We start from the raw sequence: 16,648 nt of genomic DNA, 5'->3' as shown, positions 1-16,648 counted from the left end.
AAGATACTTATTCTTCAATGACGGCTTCTATTTATTTATAAGTTACTCCGAGTAGCAATTACTTCAAAGCTATACTTTTTACTGAGCTAAGCTCCAGCTAAGCAAAACTTGGCCAACTTCTGTCATTCGTCATGTTGCTGTACACCAAGGAACTTGTGGCTCCGCGGCCGAGACAAGGACTTCTCCGCTTCAGGAACAAGCCACCTGGCATTAAGTTCCGGGAAAGACTGCGCTGCTCCTTCGCAAAATCCACCATCCCCGGGATGCAGCACGTCTTTGGAGAGCGACATCTCTGGCAGCGCTGCCTGTGGCTCACCATCGTCCTGGGAGCGGTGATCACCGGATTCAGTCTGTACACCGTGCTGAGGCATCGCCACAGCGAGCAGCTCCTGGTCAGCCTGATAGAGACCACCCAGTTGCCAGTGTACCACATCGACTTTCCAGCTGTGGCCGTTTGCCCGTGGAGTCATTTCAACTGGCAGCGGGCTTCGTCCGCATTGCACCGCTTTTTGCCACGACATCCGGATGCCGAGCTGCGGGAAACATTTCGGCAACTACTCGCAAGTCTGAATATTATGAACTTCTTTAACTTTAACAGGATTGGGATTCTTGCCAATCGAAATCTGACAGGGATAAGCTATCTCAAACTGACGGACGTGATGAACTATATGACCTATCGTTGCGATGAGCTCTTTGTCGCCGATTCCTGTGTCTTTGATGAGACGCCCTACGATTGCTGCCAGCTTTTTGTGCGTGAGCAGACGGTGAATGGCCAGTGCTTGGTCTTCAACTCCATGATTTCGGAACACTCCCAGAAAAAACACCTGACCAACAAGTTTTATCCCTACAAGCTGAGCACTGCCGGCGAGGAATCGGGACTAAAGTTCACGATCAATGCGAGCTTCTCCTTTATGTACAACAATAGCACTCATATTCCATTTGGAATGAATGTAAGTCCTGCAGTTGTTTCACACTTTGTGCGCCTTCTATTTAAATTGATTGTTTACTAAGCTTATGATCAAGGAGCCACGTCAGTGGTCGAATGAAATAATTTACCACCTGTATGCGGATACGGAAAACTTCGTTGCTGTGCATCCGTTGGTCATGGAAACCTCGCCAAATACTTATAAAATGAGTCCCAGCAGAAGACGTTGCTACTTTGATGTGCGTATATACATATGTCAACTAATAAGTATAAGTGATTGAATACGTTTCTTCATAGAACGAAAGGAACCCTGGCTTCCAGAACACTTCGTTGACTTATAATCGGGAAAACTGCCTGGCGGTGTGCCTCCACTTGGTTGTACTAAAGAAATGCCAGTGCTCCCTGCCAGCTGTTCTCCCTCCCATTGGTAATTACATGGTGAAAACAACATTTATTCTAACACTTTCAATATTTTTTCTTTAAGAGGGAGTTCCGGAATGCGGAATTAAGGATGCAAAATGCTTGGGCTTTAATTCCGATATATTTACGTACGTGAAGGTCGGTGAGCAGGAGAAATACATTAACGACTCACGACAAGGACACTTCTGTGATTGCCCAGATAATTGCAATTCACGGCAATACAAAATGTCGCTTAATGTGCGCAAATTGGATTAGTAAGTTTAATGTATATAAATATTCTTAATCAATAGATTGACAAATTCTCTTTCTCTTATAGCCCAAAAAACTCCACAGAACGATTCATAAAAGCCCAGGTTTATTATGGCCAACGCGTCATGACCAAAATCATTACGAAACTCAAGTACACCAATATAGACTTACTGGCCAACTTTGGCGGCATCATAAGTCTCTATATTGGGGCCTCCGTAATGAGTTTTATAGAATTTTCATTTGTAGTGGGAAAACTTATGTGGGTCTTCTTGAAAGATGCGCGCTTGAAATTAAAAGAGTATACTAAGTAGCTTACTTTAATCAATGATGTATAACTTCGCCGTAAACAAGTAAATGAATAGTTTCGGTAGATAACATTATTTTTGCTTGGTTTCCTGGTCCGTGGGATAGCGTATATAGATGGCCGGATGTGGCACGGTGGCCGGAGTTTCTGGCAGTTGGTCCAAGTAGGAGCAGCCGATGGCCAGGGCGCTGCCATCGGAGCTGAAGTTGAGCGTGGATATGGAGGTATCGTATTCGTGGAACTGGCAAAGGCGCTTCTTGTTGAAGCCATCCCAAATGTTCACAATGCCATCGGATCCGCCGGTGGCGAATGTCTGGTAGACATTATGGAAACTCAAGGCATTCACGGGGTAGATCTGTTCGATGTTTTGCTCCCTATTTCGGTGGCACTTGAAAGCGAACTTGCGACGCTGCACCTCAGGGTCGTGATCCAGGTACTCCACTGCCACGCGTCCCTCGATAGAGGACATCACATAGCCCTCTTTGTTGGGGAATAGACGAATGCAGCGGGTCTGATACTTAAGCGAGGACTCCCGCTTCATGATGTAGCTGTCCATCTTGCGCAGGTCCCAGATGAGCACCTTGCGGTCGGAGGTGGCCACCACGATCTTCTCGTCGATCACGGACATGGAGTACACCTTTCCATTGTTCTGCTCGAAGGTTCCCACGCAGCGCTTCTCTCGCATGTCCCACAGCTTCACGGTATTGTCCCAGCTACCCGTGAGGATGCCATTGACGTACTCGGCGTGCTCCACGCATCTGATGGGCTCCTCGTGGGCACCAACTATGCTTTCCGCCTGGGTGTTGACATCAAAGAGGCGCAACTGGTTGTCCAGGGAGCCACTGACCACGTGCACTATGTCCTGCGGACATAGTTGGTTTAATAGGGAATTGCGAGTGTGTACAAAGGAGTCTCACCATGAAGGCACAGTCCAGAATGGGGGCATCCTGCAGAAATTTCTGGCGCAGCTGGTTTGCCGGCACGTCGTAAAACCGAAGTGTTCCGTCCCAAGAAGACGCCGCCATGTACTGATTCGATTTGGGGCCAAATTTCACGGCGGATATTAGGTCCTCCGGCGGATTGTTAAGCTTGAACTCTGGGGGATGCATTTTGTCAAGTCTTCTGCTAGTAACAACGCGTTAATTAGGCAATAAATTCAAACATAAACTGCTTAAAGCAAATCAAACTCCGAATTTGCAAGGCGTCTAGAGTAGAGATGCGAGTATTTCGATATCACTATCGATGCATCGCATAGCTGCATCAAGGGGATTCCCGAAACAGGTACACTTCAAGTAACGTACATCATTTTAATAAAATCTTCTTTAAACTATATAAATCTGTCTTTCCCTAGATAAATTGTTCATATATATTTACACTCCCTTGATTATAAACATTATAATTGTGCAGCTATCAGTTACCGATAACCGATATCATGCGATCGATTTGGCGGCAAGTATGCTCATCTCTATGAACGACGCCACTCAATTCAGAAGACAAAATATTTATTTGGAGGTAAATAGGAGTAATACCAGCCATGGAGGAATCGCACGACTTCCAGTTCGTTCTTCCCCTGAATGTAAGTGACCTGATCAACTCTAGTGGCGATCAGTACTACGTAAAGGAGATTTTTGGCGCCCCAGAGATTCCCGCGAAACTACAAGGTGAGTATTCGTTTTCGCGGTTGCTCTTTAAATTAAATTCAGTTAAAAAATCACAATCTTCTTGTTTCCTGTTCAGAATGCAAGCGCAAAGTGCACTTGGGCGATCCCTTCTATATATTCGAGCACTTCGACCTGTATTACTCGATCCTTGAGTCCCGCGGCACAGATGCCACCACTGCACAGAATCTGATGAGGTCCTTTGACCTCCTCTACATGACCGTGGAGAAGCTATTCCAGGACTTGCAGCCTTTGCTAACGGCCAGTGAGCCAATGTCCAACCAGCAGCGCAATAGCTACCTGAATCTGACCAAGATGACGCTGTTCCTCCAGGTGAGCACCGTCAAGAAGATCAACAACAGTGTCCAGCAGGCCATGCGGGATCAGCAGCTCAATGTTCAGAAGAAGCGGGCCAAACCGTCGGAGGGATTGGAACAATTTCCCAACTGGGAGGTCAAGCGAGGCAAGTTCCTGGTGCAGCTCTTCAACGTGCTGCAGTGCCCGGTGGAGAAGCTGTGGAGTCCGCCCGTAGCCGAGGAGGACTTTATAAAGTAAGAATTTTAATTCAGAATCGTATTTTACCGATCTGCAATTTATTCACTTTTCACAGTTTGCTATGCGACATCTGCTATCGAACAATCGAACTACTGCCGCTTCGTGCGGACAACAAGCACGTCTTCGACACGATCTTCCAGATCTTAGGCACCTCGATCAAGCGCTTCAATCAGGCTATGACCTTCCCGGTGCGCATTCTGCAGATCCTACGCGGCACTGAACACGCATCGTCTTCAGTGGCCGCCGGAATCTTACTGCTGCACGAGGAGTACGGTATTTCCTCGGTCTTCTCCATTCTAATCAAGAACATTGTGGATGCCCTAAAGATGGACAGCTCTGACTCTTCGGTGTCCAAGCACTTCTCCAATTTCCTCTCCGAGTTCTCGAACATCGCACCATCGCTGATCGTGCCCCACTTGGAAAAGCTGGCAGAAGATCTTCTGGACTGTCAGTCTCACACGCTGCGCAATTGTGTGCTGCAGATCATCGGCGACACGGTGGTTAGCGAACTGACCTCGGAGGATCTCAGCGAAGAGCTAAAGGAAGTGCGCAATGAGTTCCTCGAATATCTGATGGCCCACATCCTGGACATTTCGGCACACGTGCGTTCAAAGGTGCTCAGTATCTGGCATCACCTAAAGACCCAGCACGCCATTCCGCTTAACTTCCTGACCAGAGTGCTGGAGGAAGCCATCGGAAGGCTGGAAGACAAGAGCTCGTTGGTGCGGCGTGCCGCCATGCAGCTGATCAAGTCCGCCCTGGAAAGCAATCCATACAGCTGCAAACTTTCCATAGATGAACTCCGAACGAAGCATGAGCACGAGGTACAGGCCATGGAGAAACTTAATGAGGTACTCGAGGAAGAGCGCAAGCAGGAGGAGAAGCTGAACGACGAGTTTAGCACCTTGGCGCCCGAATTGCTGCCTTTCATAGAGTCTAACCTTACGGAGTGTGAGTTCATGCTGTTCCCGTAGTTAAGGGTATTTTGTAATGTTGATTGCTATATTTCAGTTCCCGATATGCAGTTCGACAAGGAGGAGAGCGACGAGACCTTGCTGGAGCGGATCGTCCCGTTGATGCGGGAAAAGAACTACAAGGATGTTATTGTTCTGGTGCGAAAGGTGGACTTTTTGGCGGGAAATCAGAATATGAGGTATGTTGCTGATCAAAGATTGTTTCGTTTTAAATATAATATGTTTACTTTTCAGTTCCTTACTGAAGCACGAGGAGCACTGCGTGTATGTGCTGGCCTTGCTGAAAACATATCACCTGCTGGCTGCGGGATTCAAACAAAGTGTATGTTTTTTCTGAGAAAAGATATTTGCCTTCTAACTATGCTTTCATTTTAGAGCGAGGAGATGCTACAGCAGATCAAAACGGTGCAGTTCTTAAAGGACAGCATTGACTTTGCAGTCTTGATGACTTCAGCCTTTCCCAAACTTCACGAGATGCTCATGTCCAAGACAAACACGGATGTTTTCGAGGCGGTAGATTTGTTCACCACGGGCTACATGTTCGGAATCCACGGCACGGAGTCGGGAATGCAGCGAATGCTCCAGCTGGTCTGGTCCTCGGACAAGGAGAAGCGTGATGCAGTGTCCGATGCCTACAAACGAGTTCTCTTCTCGACGGACCAAACGGGTCGCGCTCATGCCATCAAGGTGGTGCAGAACCTGTCCAAGTTTCTCTCGGAAATCGAGTATGGTCACTACACGGCCTTGGAGTCCCTGATGGCCGAGTGGGTGCTGGGTGGCGACATCGATGCTGCAGTTATCCAGGTGCTCTTTGAGCGCTTCACGCTAAAACTGGAGGGAACTACATCCAACGAATCTCGCCTGTCGCTGCAGCTCTTGATAATGGCCTCGCAATCGAAATCCAGTATTGTTTCGGCCAACACTGCCATCATCGAGGATATCGCCGTCGGTGAGCGCGTGCGTCGCGATCCAAGGATATTTACTTCCTGTCTGCAGCTGCTGGTCAACTCCATCGATGCAAACAACACTGCCAAGTATTATAAACGCCAAAACAGCGACGCAGAATTCGTAGGGAAGATCACGCGGCTCTTCCTCGACTTCTTTTTTCACAAGAGCCTTTCCGACTTCGATGGTCTGGCCATGAGTGTTTTTGAATACTTTTACAGGATGTGCCAGGCGCCGGATGTGATTGCGCAGCAACTGGTGGTGACTCTTCTCAAGCAATTCAACGAGAGCTGGCTGGTCAAGGAAACGGCTGCAGTGGTTTCCTCTCCAGACTTAGCGGATAAGGAAAATATTCGGGAATCGCAGCCCTTGGAGATTCCTTACTCGCAGACCTTAACTCCCACTCAGACTCAAGCTGATACCCAATCACAGATGCAAGGCACCATGATTCCTGTGTTTTTGGTATCCCGCTTAGTCTTCTGTATCGGCTATATGACCATCAAGGAGATGATCTTCCTCGACATGGACATCTATAATAACATGAAGTATCGCGACGAGCTGACGGCTCTTGAAGAGCGTAAAAACCGGAATCAACAGGCAGGAAGTTCACAAAACTCGGCCAGACTTACGCTCAATATGTCAGCCATGGAGGTGCGCAAGAGGTTGTCCGGAGTGGCGGCGGAACCGCAGCAGGAGCCGGACGATGATCTGGTGGGTGCAACAGCAGAGGACAACATCGCCGAGGAAATCAACGGCATCTGCGAGGAAATGCTAATCTACAACCCGAACGCCCTGCTGTTCAAGCTAGCGCCATTCATTATAGAGATATGCAAGCGTCCTGGTGAGTTTAAAGATGATAAGTTGCAGCAAGCGGCCACTTTGGCTCTGGCCCGGCTTATGACCGTGTCCTCCCGTTTCTGCGAGACCAACATGAGCTTCCTGATGAACATCCTCAACCTTACTAAGAACATCCGGATCAAGTGCAACACGGTGGTGGGACTGTCGGATCTGACCTTCCGTTTCCCAAACATCATCGAGCCGTGGACCGGGCACTTCTACGCTCAGCTGCACGAATCGAACACCGAGTTGAGGCTAACTGCCGTCAAAATGCTCTCTCATCTGATCCTCAACGAGATGATACGCGTCAAGGGACAAATCGCCGACATGGCGCTGTGCATTGTGGACGGCAACGATGAGATTCGCAATATCACCAAGCAGTTCTTCAAGGAGATAGCCAACAAGTCGAACATTCTGTACAACGTGCTGCCGGACATCATCTCCCGGCTGGGTGATATCAACCTTAATCTGGATGAGGACAAGTACCGCATTATCATGTCCTACATTCTGGGCCTCATCCAGAAGGATCGCCAGATTGAGACGCTGGTGGAGAAGCTGTGCCTGCGGTTCCCGGTTACGCGGGTGGAGCGGCAATGGCGCGACATCGCCTACTGCCTCGGCCTGCTCACCTACAACGAGCGAGCTGTGAAAAAGCTGATGGACAATATGCAGCACTACAAGGACAAGGTGCAAGTGGACGAGGTGTACCAGTCCTTCAAGCTGATCATTAGCAACACCAACAAGCTGGCCAAGCCGGAGCTGAAAGCGGTGGTCACCGAGTTCGAGAATCGACTAAACGAGTGCCTGCAAGTCAACCCTGATTCTGCTGCCCAGCCTGGTGATCAGGAAAGCACTCCGGAAGGCCAGGGCAACAAAAGCAAGGCGGCGCCAAGAACAAAGAAGGCTGGTCGCAAGCCGGCGGCCAACAGGACCAATACTGCGCGAGGACGCGGGCGACGTGCTCGCCGGGATTCCACCTCAGAAGAGAGCTCCAGCTCCAGCAGCAGCGACTAGTTCGTTCTCAGACTGAACAGGGTTTGTAAGGTGTACAAAGATTGTTTGTAATAAAGTAGTATTGAACCTATTATTAATATATTTATTACCTTGAAGTCAACAAACATCTAGTAAACTACTAAGATCCGTTTCCACACATCCACCAGAAAAGGAACAAATATTTGGTTGCACTAAGCTACTGGGATGGGGAAACAAACACACGTAAATGGCAATACTCTAGACGCTTTGGAAGTACTAAGTTTGGTGGTTGCGTTCATGTTGTCTATGGGTCTCCTCCAACAGATGAGCACTGGGCACTGCCTTCACTTAATTTTCTTGCGAATGGAGCGCTGGAGGGCAGGACCGTCGTCCGCGGTGCTCAGCGCAATGGCGAACTGGGCGGCGTAGTAGGTGATCATGATCTGGAGGCGGGCGCAGGGCAGGGGCACGCCCACGAACATGGTGACCGCGATCAGGGCGTCGGAGATCACAAACAGAATGGCGCCGATGGCACAGAACACGGCGAGGAAGTTCCTGGAATCCACGGCGCGGGCCAGTGATCTCCACAGCATTGTGGTGATCAGGAAACAGTAGATGGGCACTCCGATGATGAGTATGTCGTCCAGTTTCGTGTGCACGTAGTAAACAACTAGGGGTTTCAAATATTCCAGGTAAGCTAAATGTATAATAGCCAGCAAACAGAACTTACAAAGTGATACGGCCACGTACAGAACCAATCCAATGATCCACTTCACGGGCTTCCATCCAAAGGCGCTGATATAAAATAAGTGCGCCACTCCAAAGGAGATCATTCCGAAGGGGAATAGATTTATGTTGAGCAGTGCATCACCGCCGCTGGAGAAAACCAGACCCAAAAGAATCCAAACTGAGCGACGGTATCTGTAGGAAAACACTTGTTAATAAGTAATATGTGGCTTTAGGTTGTTTATACAGCTTACTCCTTTTTGGGCGAGATGCCCTTGGCCACTACATAGAATACCAGGGCGAAAATGGGCAGGCACTTGAGCACGGTGGTCCATAGCTCTCCTTGAGGATCCTGCCGCACCAGCGAGAAGTACAGGACGAGGGTCACCAGGAATGGCACCAACTTCAGTCCCTGCGACTTTGCCTTTAATATAATAATTTGTAAAATTTTAATAATAATAATTCTCTCCTAATATAACAGACATTAATAGACATTTTGAGTATTTACAATAGTTATCTATAAATCATATGAGGCTGCACATGTTGCTTGGCCAAAAAATAGCTTAGCGATTATAGCAAATCGAGCCACGGAGGTCCAAACTACAGCTACTACCAAACCAAGTGATTAGGGAAATCGAAGCGTTTTGGGGCCGATTAGATTAAGGCGTTTGTTCTTGGGGTTGGCTCGTCGGAACCTCGAGATGTAAGTTTGCATGGAATTATGGGGAATGGGCGGCTCGGGTGAGGGGGTGGCACTCGAGAGGTCCTTCAAACTTTCGCTTTCGATGCAGGAGCTTTCAGAGTGGCACCCGTCCGGAGAACTGTGAGATGTGCAAGGTCAAGGACGTAGCTTTGTGTGCTGTGTCTGGCTTCCACTGGCTGCGGTTAGATAAAGCATCCGCAATGCACATAATACTTCCATATTATCAGTGAAACTTAAGACTCTGAGCTAAATAGCAGTCTGAATTACAGAAACTGCGTCACTTACGAACTGCCCGAGATCGTTCATTGCGGCCGTAATTAGTGCAAATTACAACTATTAGAGACGGTTAAAGAAAAAAGAGGCAGTCAAGCTGCACTTTCACACGATGCGAGCGCGGAATCGAAAATAAACAAAACTATTTAGTGCCCCCCCCCAAGAAATGAAAACAATGGAAAAGAACACGTTGCGCACGGGCGGCCAACGTCAATAAACTGAGGCGTATACTGCCTCACATTCGTATACACTTTCGATTCGATGGACTTGGGCTGGCGGAACGCTGGAAAGTTTCCGATTGCTGGAGAGTGAAAAGTTTTCAGCCGGACATGTGGTGTGCAGCATATGCAGCATTCTGCAGATACTTCCCCACACATAGCGAAACGGATACAGATACAGATACAGATACAGTTGCTGACCCAGGAGGGCAGATTGATTATTTCTTACCTTTGCAATTGGCGGAGAGCGGGAAACTCTGAGAGCGCCGCTCACGCAACAGGTTAATTGAGAACTGACCGTTGGCCAGAGCTTTTCCGCCAGCATCAGAATGTATCTGCGAGATACTCATGCGCAATCGCTCTCCGCTCTTTGCCTTTCGCTCTCTTTGTATCTTCAAAACAATGCAACAACCTCTGCACACTTTCACTTGCCGAAGCTTTCTCCGCAAAGCTTGGCTGGCTCGGGACTTTTTCGCCACCTTATTTTGGCCAAAAGTTCATTCCGTTACGGATTGTGGCATTTTTCAGGCGTGCGAAAAAATTCCTCAGCGCTCCAAGAGTTTCCACAACAATTCTGCTCACCGCTTTAAAGTGAACAAAAAAACAAAAGGCCAGTGAAAGACTTTTTATTTTCTAAACCAAGTAAGTGCGAGCCCAAAAGTATGCTACTATTAAGCACTGTAGTGGCCCAAGTGGAAAATCCTTGCGATTGAGCTGGAAAATTGTGTATCCGTGGGGGGGCGCTTCCTGTAGGCAAATACACACTCCTGCAGAAAGGAGAAGGTGGTGAAAATTAAAGCTGACCAGTGTGACACACATCGGGCAACAGCAGCTGGCGGGGATTGGGGGCAGGAGCAGGAGCAGCGCTCGTAAATTATGCAAAATGAAATTATGGTAATGCGACTGGGCAGAAAGCACGACGAGTGGGATCCTTGCCAAGAACGAAATAAAGAAGCACTGCCACACACTTGACCTCCAAGGAGGAAAGCCACTCGAGTTGGCCACACAAGACACTGCAGGGACACGGGCCTATCTATGTGGGCCACCAGTGGGTGGTGCACGTAGCAGGACAACCACCCAACCACCCAACCAGCCATCCGCCCACTCACACAAGTGCACGTTGAACTTGAGAAACGAGCAGAGAAAAGCCCCGGGCGGAAAATGCACGATACACATCGATTTAATGGCTGTATCTCCGAGGAAAACCCACATCTCAATTAGAATTTCACTTGGACTGATTGAAAGCTCTTAATGGGGTTTTAAAAGTATTAAAAAAGGTCTCTAGTTAGCATGTAAAATTATGCAAGTAGTTAGAAACGAATTCAGGCAAAATGAATTGAAAGCTCCTAACAAGGAAGCCCGATTGATTTGCGTTCAATAATTGAATTGTTTATACAAGCCACTAATTCCGCCACTAAATCCCCGAAATAGATCGATTAGAGGCCACCTGAGCGGCGAACACGCGACATGGCGTGTCCTTTCTTCAGGCGAGCGGACTCGCTGACACGCCAGCCCTCGGTCATCGCCGAGCCCGGTGGCCACTGGGCGCTCGAGGACGAGGAGCTCTCGGATGACGCCCTGACCCTCACGCACCTGCAGATGGCCATCCAGCTGCTGACGGCGCCTTCGAACGAGGATCTCAACACGGCAGTTACGTCTCTGGTGGCCAAGTACCGCCAGAACTGGCCCAATATCCACAAGCTGTAAGTGGAGACGACTGGATATAATATATAATAATATAATATACACCTTAGCAAACTGGATCCGCAAGTCTTCAAGAGCTGCGCCAACTACGACTACTTGGCGGACATCCAGGAGCTGCTGCTGAAGATGGACGAGGCCAGTGCCAGCGAGATCCTGGTGCTGCTCGGCGAGGAGCTGATCACCTGCTGCTGCACGGGCATCATTGAAAGAGCCTTTCGCTGCCTGGGCACCGATCTCCAGGAGTTCCTGGGCTCCCTCGATGGCGTTTACGATGTGCTGAAGCTGCAGGAGGTCAGTTATTAAGATAGTGTTATTACCAAATGCTAAACTGAGAGCTCTTTGATAAGCAGGAGGATGTCACCGATACCGGATTTGTGTGTGCCGGCGAGGGCGAGCTGATCTTCACCTCGGAGCGCCCAGTGATTGCCTGGTTGCTCCTGGGCTCGCTGAAGGCGCTCACCCGCATGCTGTACAAGGTGGATGTGAACATCAAGATCGAGCCCGTGGAGGGCGATGCTCGACGGTATCGCTACCTCTTCTCGCTGGTCAAGGATAACTCGCAGACCATGCTGATGGGTCGTCCCACTTCCGTGAGCAAAACTATACCGGAAACGGTGCAGAGGAGCAACTCGAGCAACGCCTCCGATCTGCAAATGAACTCGTCCAGCTTCTGCAAGATGTTTCCCTGGCACTTCATCATGAACGAGCAGCTGGAGCTGGTCCAACTGGGCAGGGGATTCAGCAAGCTGTACAAGCCCTACATGGCGGACTTTGGTTGCCAGGCGACCACCTACTTTGATTTCAAGCGACCCAAGGGATTGCCCATGAAATTCCGGGACATCGTGCGGCGCACATACACGCCCTTCCTGATCGGTTTGAATAATCCGCCGGGAGCCGTGGATTTCCCGGCCATTGGACTGGAGATCAAGGGTCAGATGGTGCACTGTCCCGAGTCGAACTCGCTGCTCTTCATCGGATCGCCCTTCCTGGACGGTCTGGACGGGCTGACCTGCAACGGACTCTTCATCTCGGACATACCGCTGCACGACGCCACCAGGGAGGTGATCCTGGTGGGCGAACAGGCCAGAGCGCAGGATGGACTGCGCCGGCGCATGGACAAGATCAAGAACAGCATTGAGGAGGCCAATTCGGCGGTGACCAAGGAGCGAAAGAAGAATGTCAGCCTGCTGCACCTCATCTTTCCCGCGGAGATCGCCGAGAAGCTTTGGCTGGGCTCCTCCATCGATGCCAAGACGTATCCCGATGTCACGATCCTGTTCAGCGACATCGTCGGCTTCACCAGCATCTGCTCGCGGGCCACACCCTTCATGGTGATCAGCATGCTGGAGGGGCTGTACAAGGACTTCGACGAGTTCTGTGACTTCTTTGATGTATACAAGGTGGAGACCATCGGGGATGCCTACTGCGTGGCCAGCGGGTTGCACCGAGCCTCCATCTACGATGCCCACAAGGTGGCCTGGATGGCCCTCAAGATGATCGACGCCTGCTCGAAGCACATCACCCACGACGGCGAGCAAATCAAAATGAGGATCGGCCTGCACACGGGCACCGTTCTGGCGGGCGTGGTGGGCAGGAAGATGCCCAGGTACTGCCTCTTCGGGCACAGCGTCACCATCGCCAACAAGTTCGAGTCGGGCAGCGAGGCGCTGAAGATCAATGTCAGCCCAACCACCAAGGAGTGAGTGGTGGACGCTTCTTTGCTTAAATCGAGCACTATATCATTCTATTTTCATCCTTTCAGTTGGCTGACCAAGCACGAGGGCTTTGAGTTCGACCTGCAGCCGCGGGATCCGTCATTCCTGCCCAAGGAATTCCCCAATCCCGGCGGCACCGAGACCTGCTACTTCCTGGAGAGCTTCCGCAACCCGGCTTTGGACAGCGAGCTGCCGCTGGTGGAGCACATCAATGTGGCCATGAAGACCATATCCGAGGGCGGGGATGCTTAGGATACCGCACAGGGAATCCCCCGATCCTCCGTAGCTCCAATCCCCCTCCCCACGTAGACCACCCACACGCTCAGTAGTCCTAGTTCGGTGCACTTGTATTGCGGTTTTGCCTGTTGCCTGCTTAGCCTAGAATCAATAAACTATCCCATTCGAATGGTTGCATTCCAGCACACGCAGATGAACACACTTTATTAGGGGGCAAACGGCAAACGGAAGATCAATACTTAGGCGGCCTTCTTCTTGGCCTCCTCCGCCTTGGCCTTCACGAAGGCCTTGACCTTGTCACCGATCTTGCTGGCCATCATGCACTGGTGTCCGCGGAAGGCCCACTCGTCGGTGGGACTCTTCTGCGCGTTGTCGTCCACACAGCTCTGTGCGATCTGGAGGGCCTCCTCCTCGGACAGGTCCATCTTGAACTGCTTGGCCAGGCGGTCGGCGTGGTAGCCCATCTGGTCGCAGAAGATGCCCAGCTTGGTGGCCGAGCAGGTCAGGTACTGGCGCACATCGGGCTCGTTGGGGAAGATCAGGTTCTTCAGCTGGGCGATCTGTTCATTGCTCAGGGGATTCTCCTTGAGGCACTCCACGCGAATTTTCCTGATCTCCTCGCCAGTCTTGGGCGTCCAGTCGTCGGCATGGGCCTGTTTGTAAAGAGGGTTCACTCAGTTAGTCCCCAAAAACACAGTAACTCTTACAACTCTAGAATACAAACTTATTAAGATAACTTAAATCAGATCTGTAGCATTTCATAACTATTTATTTGGTTTTTGTTCTCAAGAAATAAATATAAATGATTCATTGTTTTTTGCTTGACTACCAATTGTTTTGTATGTCGCTGATCAATTTGTTTTGTAACCCTCTATATCAAGGTACACAACTGCGATCGGAATTCCGACCTGCGTTAAATAAATGATAAATTATTCAAAACTGTAGTTGCAAAACTGTAGTTACAAAACTGTAGTTACAAAACTGTAGTTGCAAAACTGTGAGACTTTGTAGCATTGAAAATAAATGTCAGCACACTAAACTTTTCATTTTATGAGCACAGTTCTAAAAATCTTGACTTGAACTTGGCATTTCTTGCACTGATTTGTTTTGAGTTTGAATATTTCACATTTCAAGTCCAATTTAAATCACTTCGTTCACTTTTAATTGATTATATACGAGTATATACTATACACACCACAGCACACAGGGCAAGAGCTACGATCAGATACTTGAACATATTGGGATATAGTTGCACGATCGCGGCGAAGTTGAGGTTCTTAACTGAGTCGCCGACGGCAAAGTGCCTGGCTTTATAGCTGCAGATCGCTGGATGTAGGTATATCTATATTATTATAGCTCTATAGCACTAGGTTCTCCCTGTGTCAAGAGTTCAGCTGCTTATCGCTACAGTCCAGTTCCCAACCGCACTGTTTGATTGCATCCCCGCCAGCTGATAAGTGTGGGATGAGACCCAGACTTGGACTGGAATCGAAGTGAGCATTTGCTCAGCTCTATTTGCTATGCAAAAGCTGTTTGTCGATTAACTTGTTTATTGAATAGATTTTCCGATAATCAAGCAATGTGTTGAACTAAATGATTTCTAAATCTCTCTGAAATTGACTTCCTGTTTCGTGAAATATGAATGCATTGGCTGCTTAAGGATAATGAGTTTAAGGATTTAGCATTTTATTGATTTTACGAGCTAACTAAAAAGCTACACTGCAGAAAAATATAAATATAAAAAATACATATATACTGAGAGATAAACTCTTGTAATTTATCTGTAATGCATATCCAGGCTAATTGGACATAAGACTTCGTATCTGCTGATAGTAATTTTTTATGAATACAAACTCTGTTCTCTGTATAAATTGATATTAGATTACTAAAGTTGCCGTTTGGCACGACATTGCACTTGACCCGTTATCAGTGCGATAAGACGAGTCAATTCCCCGATTTTCAATATAAATGTATAGCTACATAGATGGTATAGAATCGCCGACTTTCACCCATTTAAAACAAGGAGCGATCCAAGTGGCCAACTGTCAATTCGACGGCCATTATGCAAGCCCATGCAATCGTATTTAATTAAATCAAATAAAATTCACAGCTGGCCGTCGAGCTGAAAAACTAAAAAATGCCCCCGGCGACGCAAAGATGTCATTACTCCAGGATTGGGATTGGAATGGGATTGGGATGATGTCGAGCACTACATGGGCATGTCGGGTGGTAAGTAGTGAGCTCGATGGGAACTAATAACAGTTGCCTCAAAGGGGCGTGCAACTCCACTATTATTACTATTCAAGGGAGGGGCGAGAGTCCTCAACTGAGGGTTAGATAGCGGGGTTAAAAAATAGGAAACAGTGTTTATGCGAGTGGCCCAAAACAATGGTCATGATTACCATCTCCCAACTCCATAGAGCTCTCAATTTCTCTCCCCCGGCACTCGGTTCTTGTTTGAATTCGAGGAATTATACAGAATATATATATGCAGACAGTTGGGTGAAAATTATATTAACACCCTGGGAGCGTGTCAATGGCCAAAGTCATGAACTGAATATCTTGGCCAGCTCGAATTACTGGGCTGAGAGTGGGAAATGGGAATGGGATAAGGACTGAAATGATTGGATAGATTGGAAAACTGCAGTTAACGATTATATAATCGGCCTGTTGGAGGTGTCAAATGCTCGGCTGCCGGAATTCGCAATATTGTATAAATTGTGAGCTGCTTGAGCCATTTGTTGTTTGAAATTTGAGTTTCCGGCTGGGAGGAGAATGTGATATGGCGTTTTTTGTGAGACTAATTTTGGGTTATTTCTCCTTTTGGCGTGTGTCATATGAGAGGGTTTTGTTTGGCAGTTATTGTAGGAAATAAAGTGTATTAACCTCTTAGCCGTGCATTAGTCCTATTATCTTGGCCCCCATTGTGCGCATCTGCATGTGACACAACACAATAATTCTAGCAACTTGCCAGCAGAGATTTCACTTGACAAAATGGCAGCACAGCACAGCCCAGTTGCACACAAAGTTTCCTTGAACTTTTAACAAAATTTCACGTTTCCATGGGTTTCCGGTCGACGTGTGCTGCTTCTTGCTAGCTTCTTCCGCAAGAAGAGGAAAAAGAAGAGCAAGACTTCCGCCGCAAGAAAAGCAAAATGTAATTTCATGGTTCGCTGAACGAATCCGAATACATGAGAGTTCAAAGTTTCAGCTTTTCAGCTGCCTCTCCCTCT

At 48.5% G+C, this 16,648-nt stretch overlaps 6 protein-coding genes across 7 annotated transcripts; 3 read left to right on the top strand and 3 right to left on the bottom strand.

Annotated features, from left to right (window-relative positions):
• Positions 1-4: 4 nt before the first annotated feature.
• Positions 5-1,905, top strand: LOC120452684 (pickpocket protein 19). The gene is made up of 5 exons (XM_039637035.2): positions 5-950; positions 1,012-1,164; positions 1,223-1,352; positions 1,410-1,599; positions 1,662-1,905. The coding sequence occupies exons 1-5, from the start codon at positions 132-134 to the stop codon at positions 1,903-1,905; spliced, it is 1,536 nt and encodes a 511-aa protein (XP_039492969.1). The 5' UTR covers positions 5-131.
• LOC120452685 (mitotic checkpoint protein BUB3) lies at positions 1,885-3,119 on the bottom strand. Its single transcript, XM_039637036.1, has 2 exons — positions 2,816-3,119; positions 1,885-2,760 (listed from the first exon to the last, which is right to left on the bottom strand). The coding sequence occupies exons 1-2, from the start codon at positions 3,005-3,007 to the stop codon at positions 1,972-1,974; spliced, it is 981 nt and encodes a 326-aa protein (XP_039492970.1). The 5' UTR covers positions 3,008-3,119; the 3' UTR covers positions 1,885-1,971.
• A 243-nt stretch (positions 3,120-3,362) lies between these two features.
• LOC120450886 (condensin complex subunit 1) lies at positions 3,363-7,954 on the top strand. Its single transcript, XM_039634126.1, has 6 exons — positions 3,363-3,559; positions 3,636-4,107; positions 4,167-5,062; positions 5,123-5,264; positions 5,320-5,407; positions 5,461-7,954. Exons 1-6 carry the CDS (start codon positions 3,433-3,435, stop codon positions 7,879-7,881), a joined length of 4,146 nt encoding a protein of 1,381 aa, XP_039490060.1. The 5' UTR covers positions 3,363-3,432; the 3' UTR covers positions 7,882-7,954.
• LOC120450889 (lysoplasmalogenase-like protein TMEM86A) lies at positions 7,950-10,099 on the bottom strand. 2 transcript variants are annotated; one of them, XM_039634129.2, is made up of 4 exons: positions 9,989-10,099; positions 8,820-8,989; positions 8,570-8,760; positions 7,950-8,509 (listed from the first exon to the last, which is right to left on the bottom strand). In XM_039634129.2, the coding sequence occupies exons 1-4, from the start codon at positions 10,082-10,084 to the stop codon at positions 8,184-8,186; spliced, it is 783 nt and encodes a 260-aa protein (XP_039490063.1). In that variant the 5' UTR covers positions 10,085-10,099; the 3' UTR covers positions 7,950-8,183. The 2 variants fall into 2 exon arrangements, with proteins under 2 accessions (XP_039490063.1, XP_039490064.1); XM_039634130.2 differs by lacking the exon at positions 9,989-10,099 and adding an exon at positions 9,554-9,762 and having other exon boundaries at positions 7,950-8,760.
• Positions 10,100-10,250: 151 nt separating this feature from the next.
• LOC120450887 (head-specific guanylate cyclase) lies at positions 10,251-13,600 on the top strand. The gene is made up of 5 exons (XM_039634127.1): positions 10,251-10,401; positions 11,191-11,462; positions 11,514-11,754; positions 11,814-13,162; positions 13,226-13,600. The coding sequence occupies exons 2-5, from the start codon at positions 11,227-11,229 to the stop codon at positions 13,428-13,430; spliced, it is 2,031 nt and encodes a 676-aa protein (XP_039490061.1). The 5' UTR covers positions 10,251-10,401; positions 11,191-11,226; the 3' UTR covers positions 13,431-13,600.
• On the bottom strand, positions 13,579-14,765 carry LOC120450891 (general odorant-binding protein 99a). The gene is made up of 2 exons (XM_039634131.1): positions 14,611-14,765; positions 13,579-14,068 (listed from the first exon to the last, which is right to left on the bottom strand). Exons 1-2 carry the CDS (start codon positions 14,650-14,652, stop codon positions 13,655-13,657), a joined length of 456 nt encoding a protein of 151 aa, XP_039490065.1. The 5' UTR covers positions 14,653-14,765; the 3' UTR covers positions 13,579-13,654.
• Positions 14,766-16,648: the final 1,883 nt, after the last annotated feature.

Source organism: Drosophila santomea, chromosome 3R, assembly GCF_016746245.2.
Source record: "Drosophila santomea strain STO CAGO 1482 chromosome 3R, Prin_Dsan_1.1, whole genome shotgun sequence".
In the NCBI taxonomy this organism is placed as follows: Eukaryota; Metazoa; Arthropoda; class Insecta; order Diptera; family Drosophilidae; genus Drosophila; species Drosophila santomea.
Note: the sequence above shows the minus strand (reverse complement) of the source record. Positions and strands in the feature narration are given on the sequence as shown.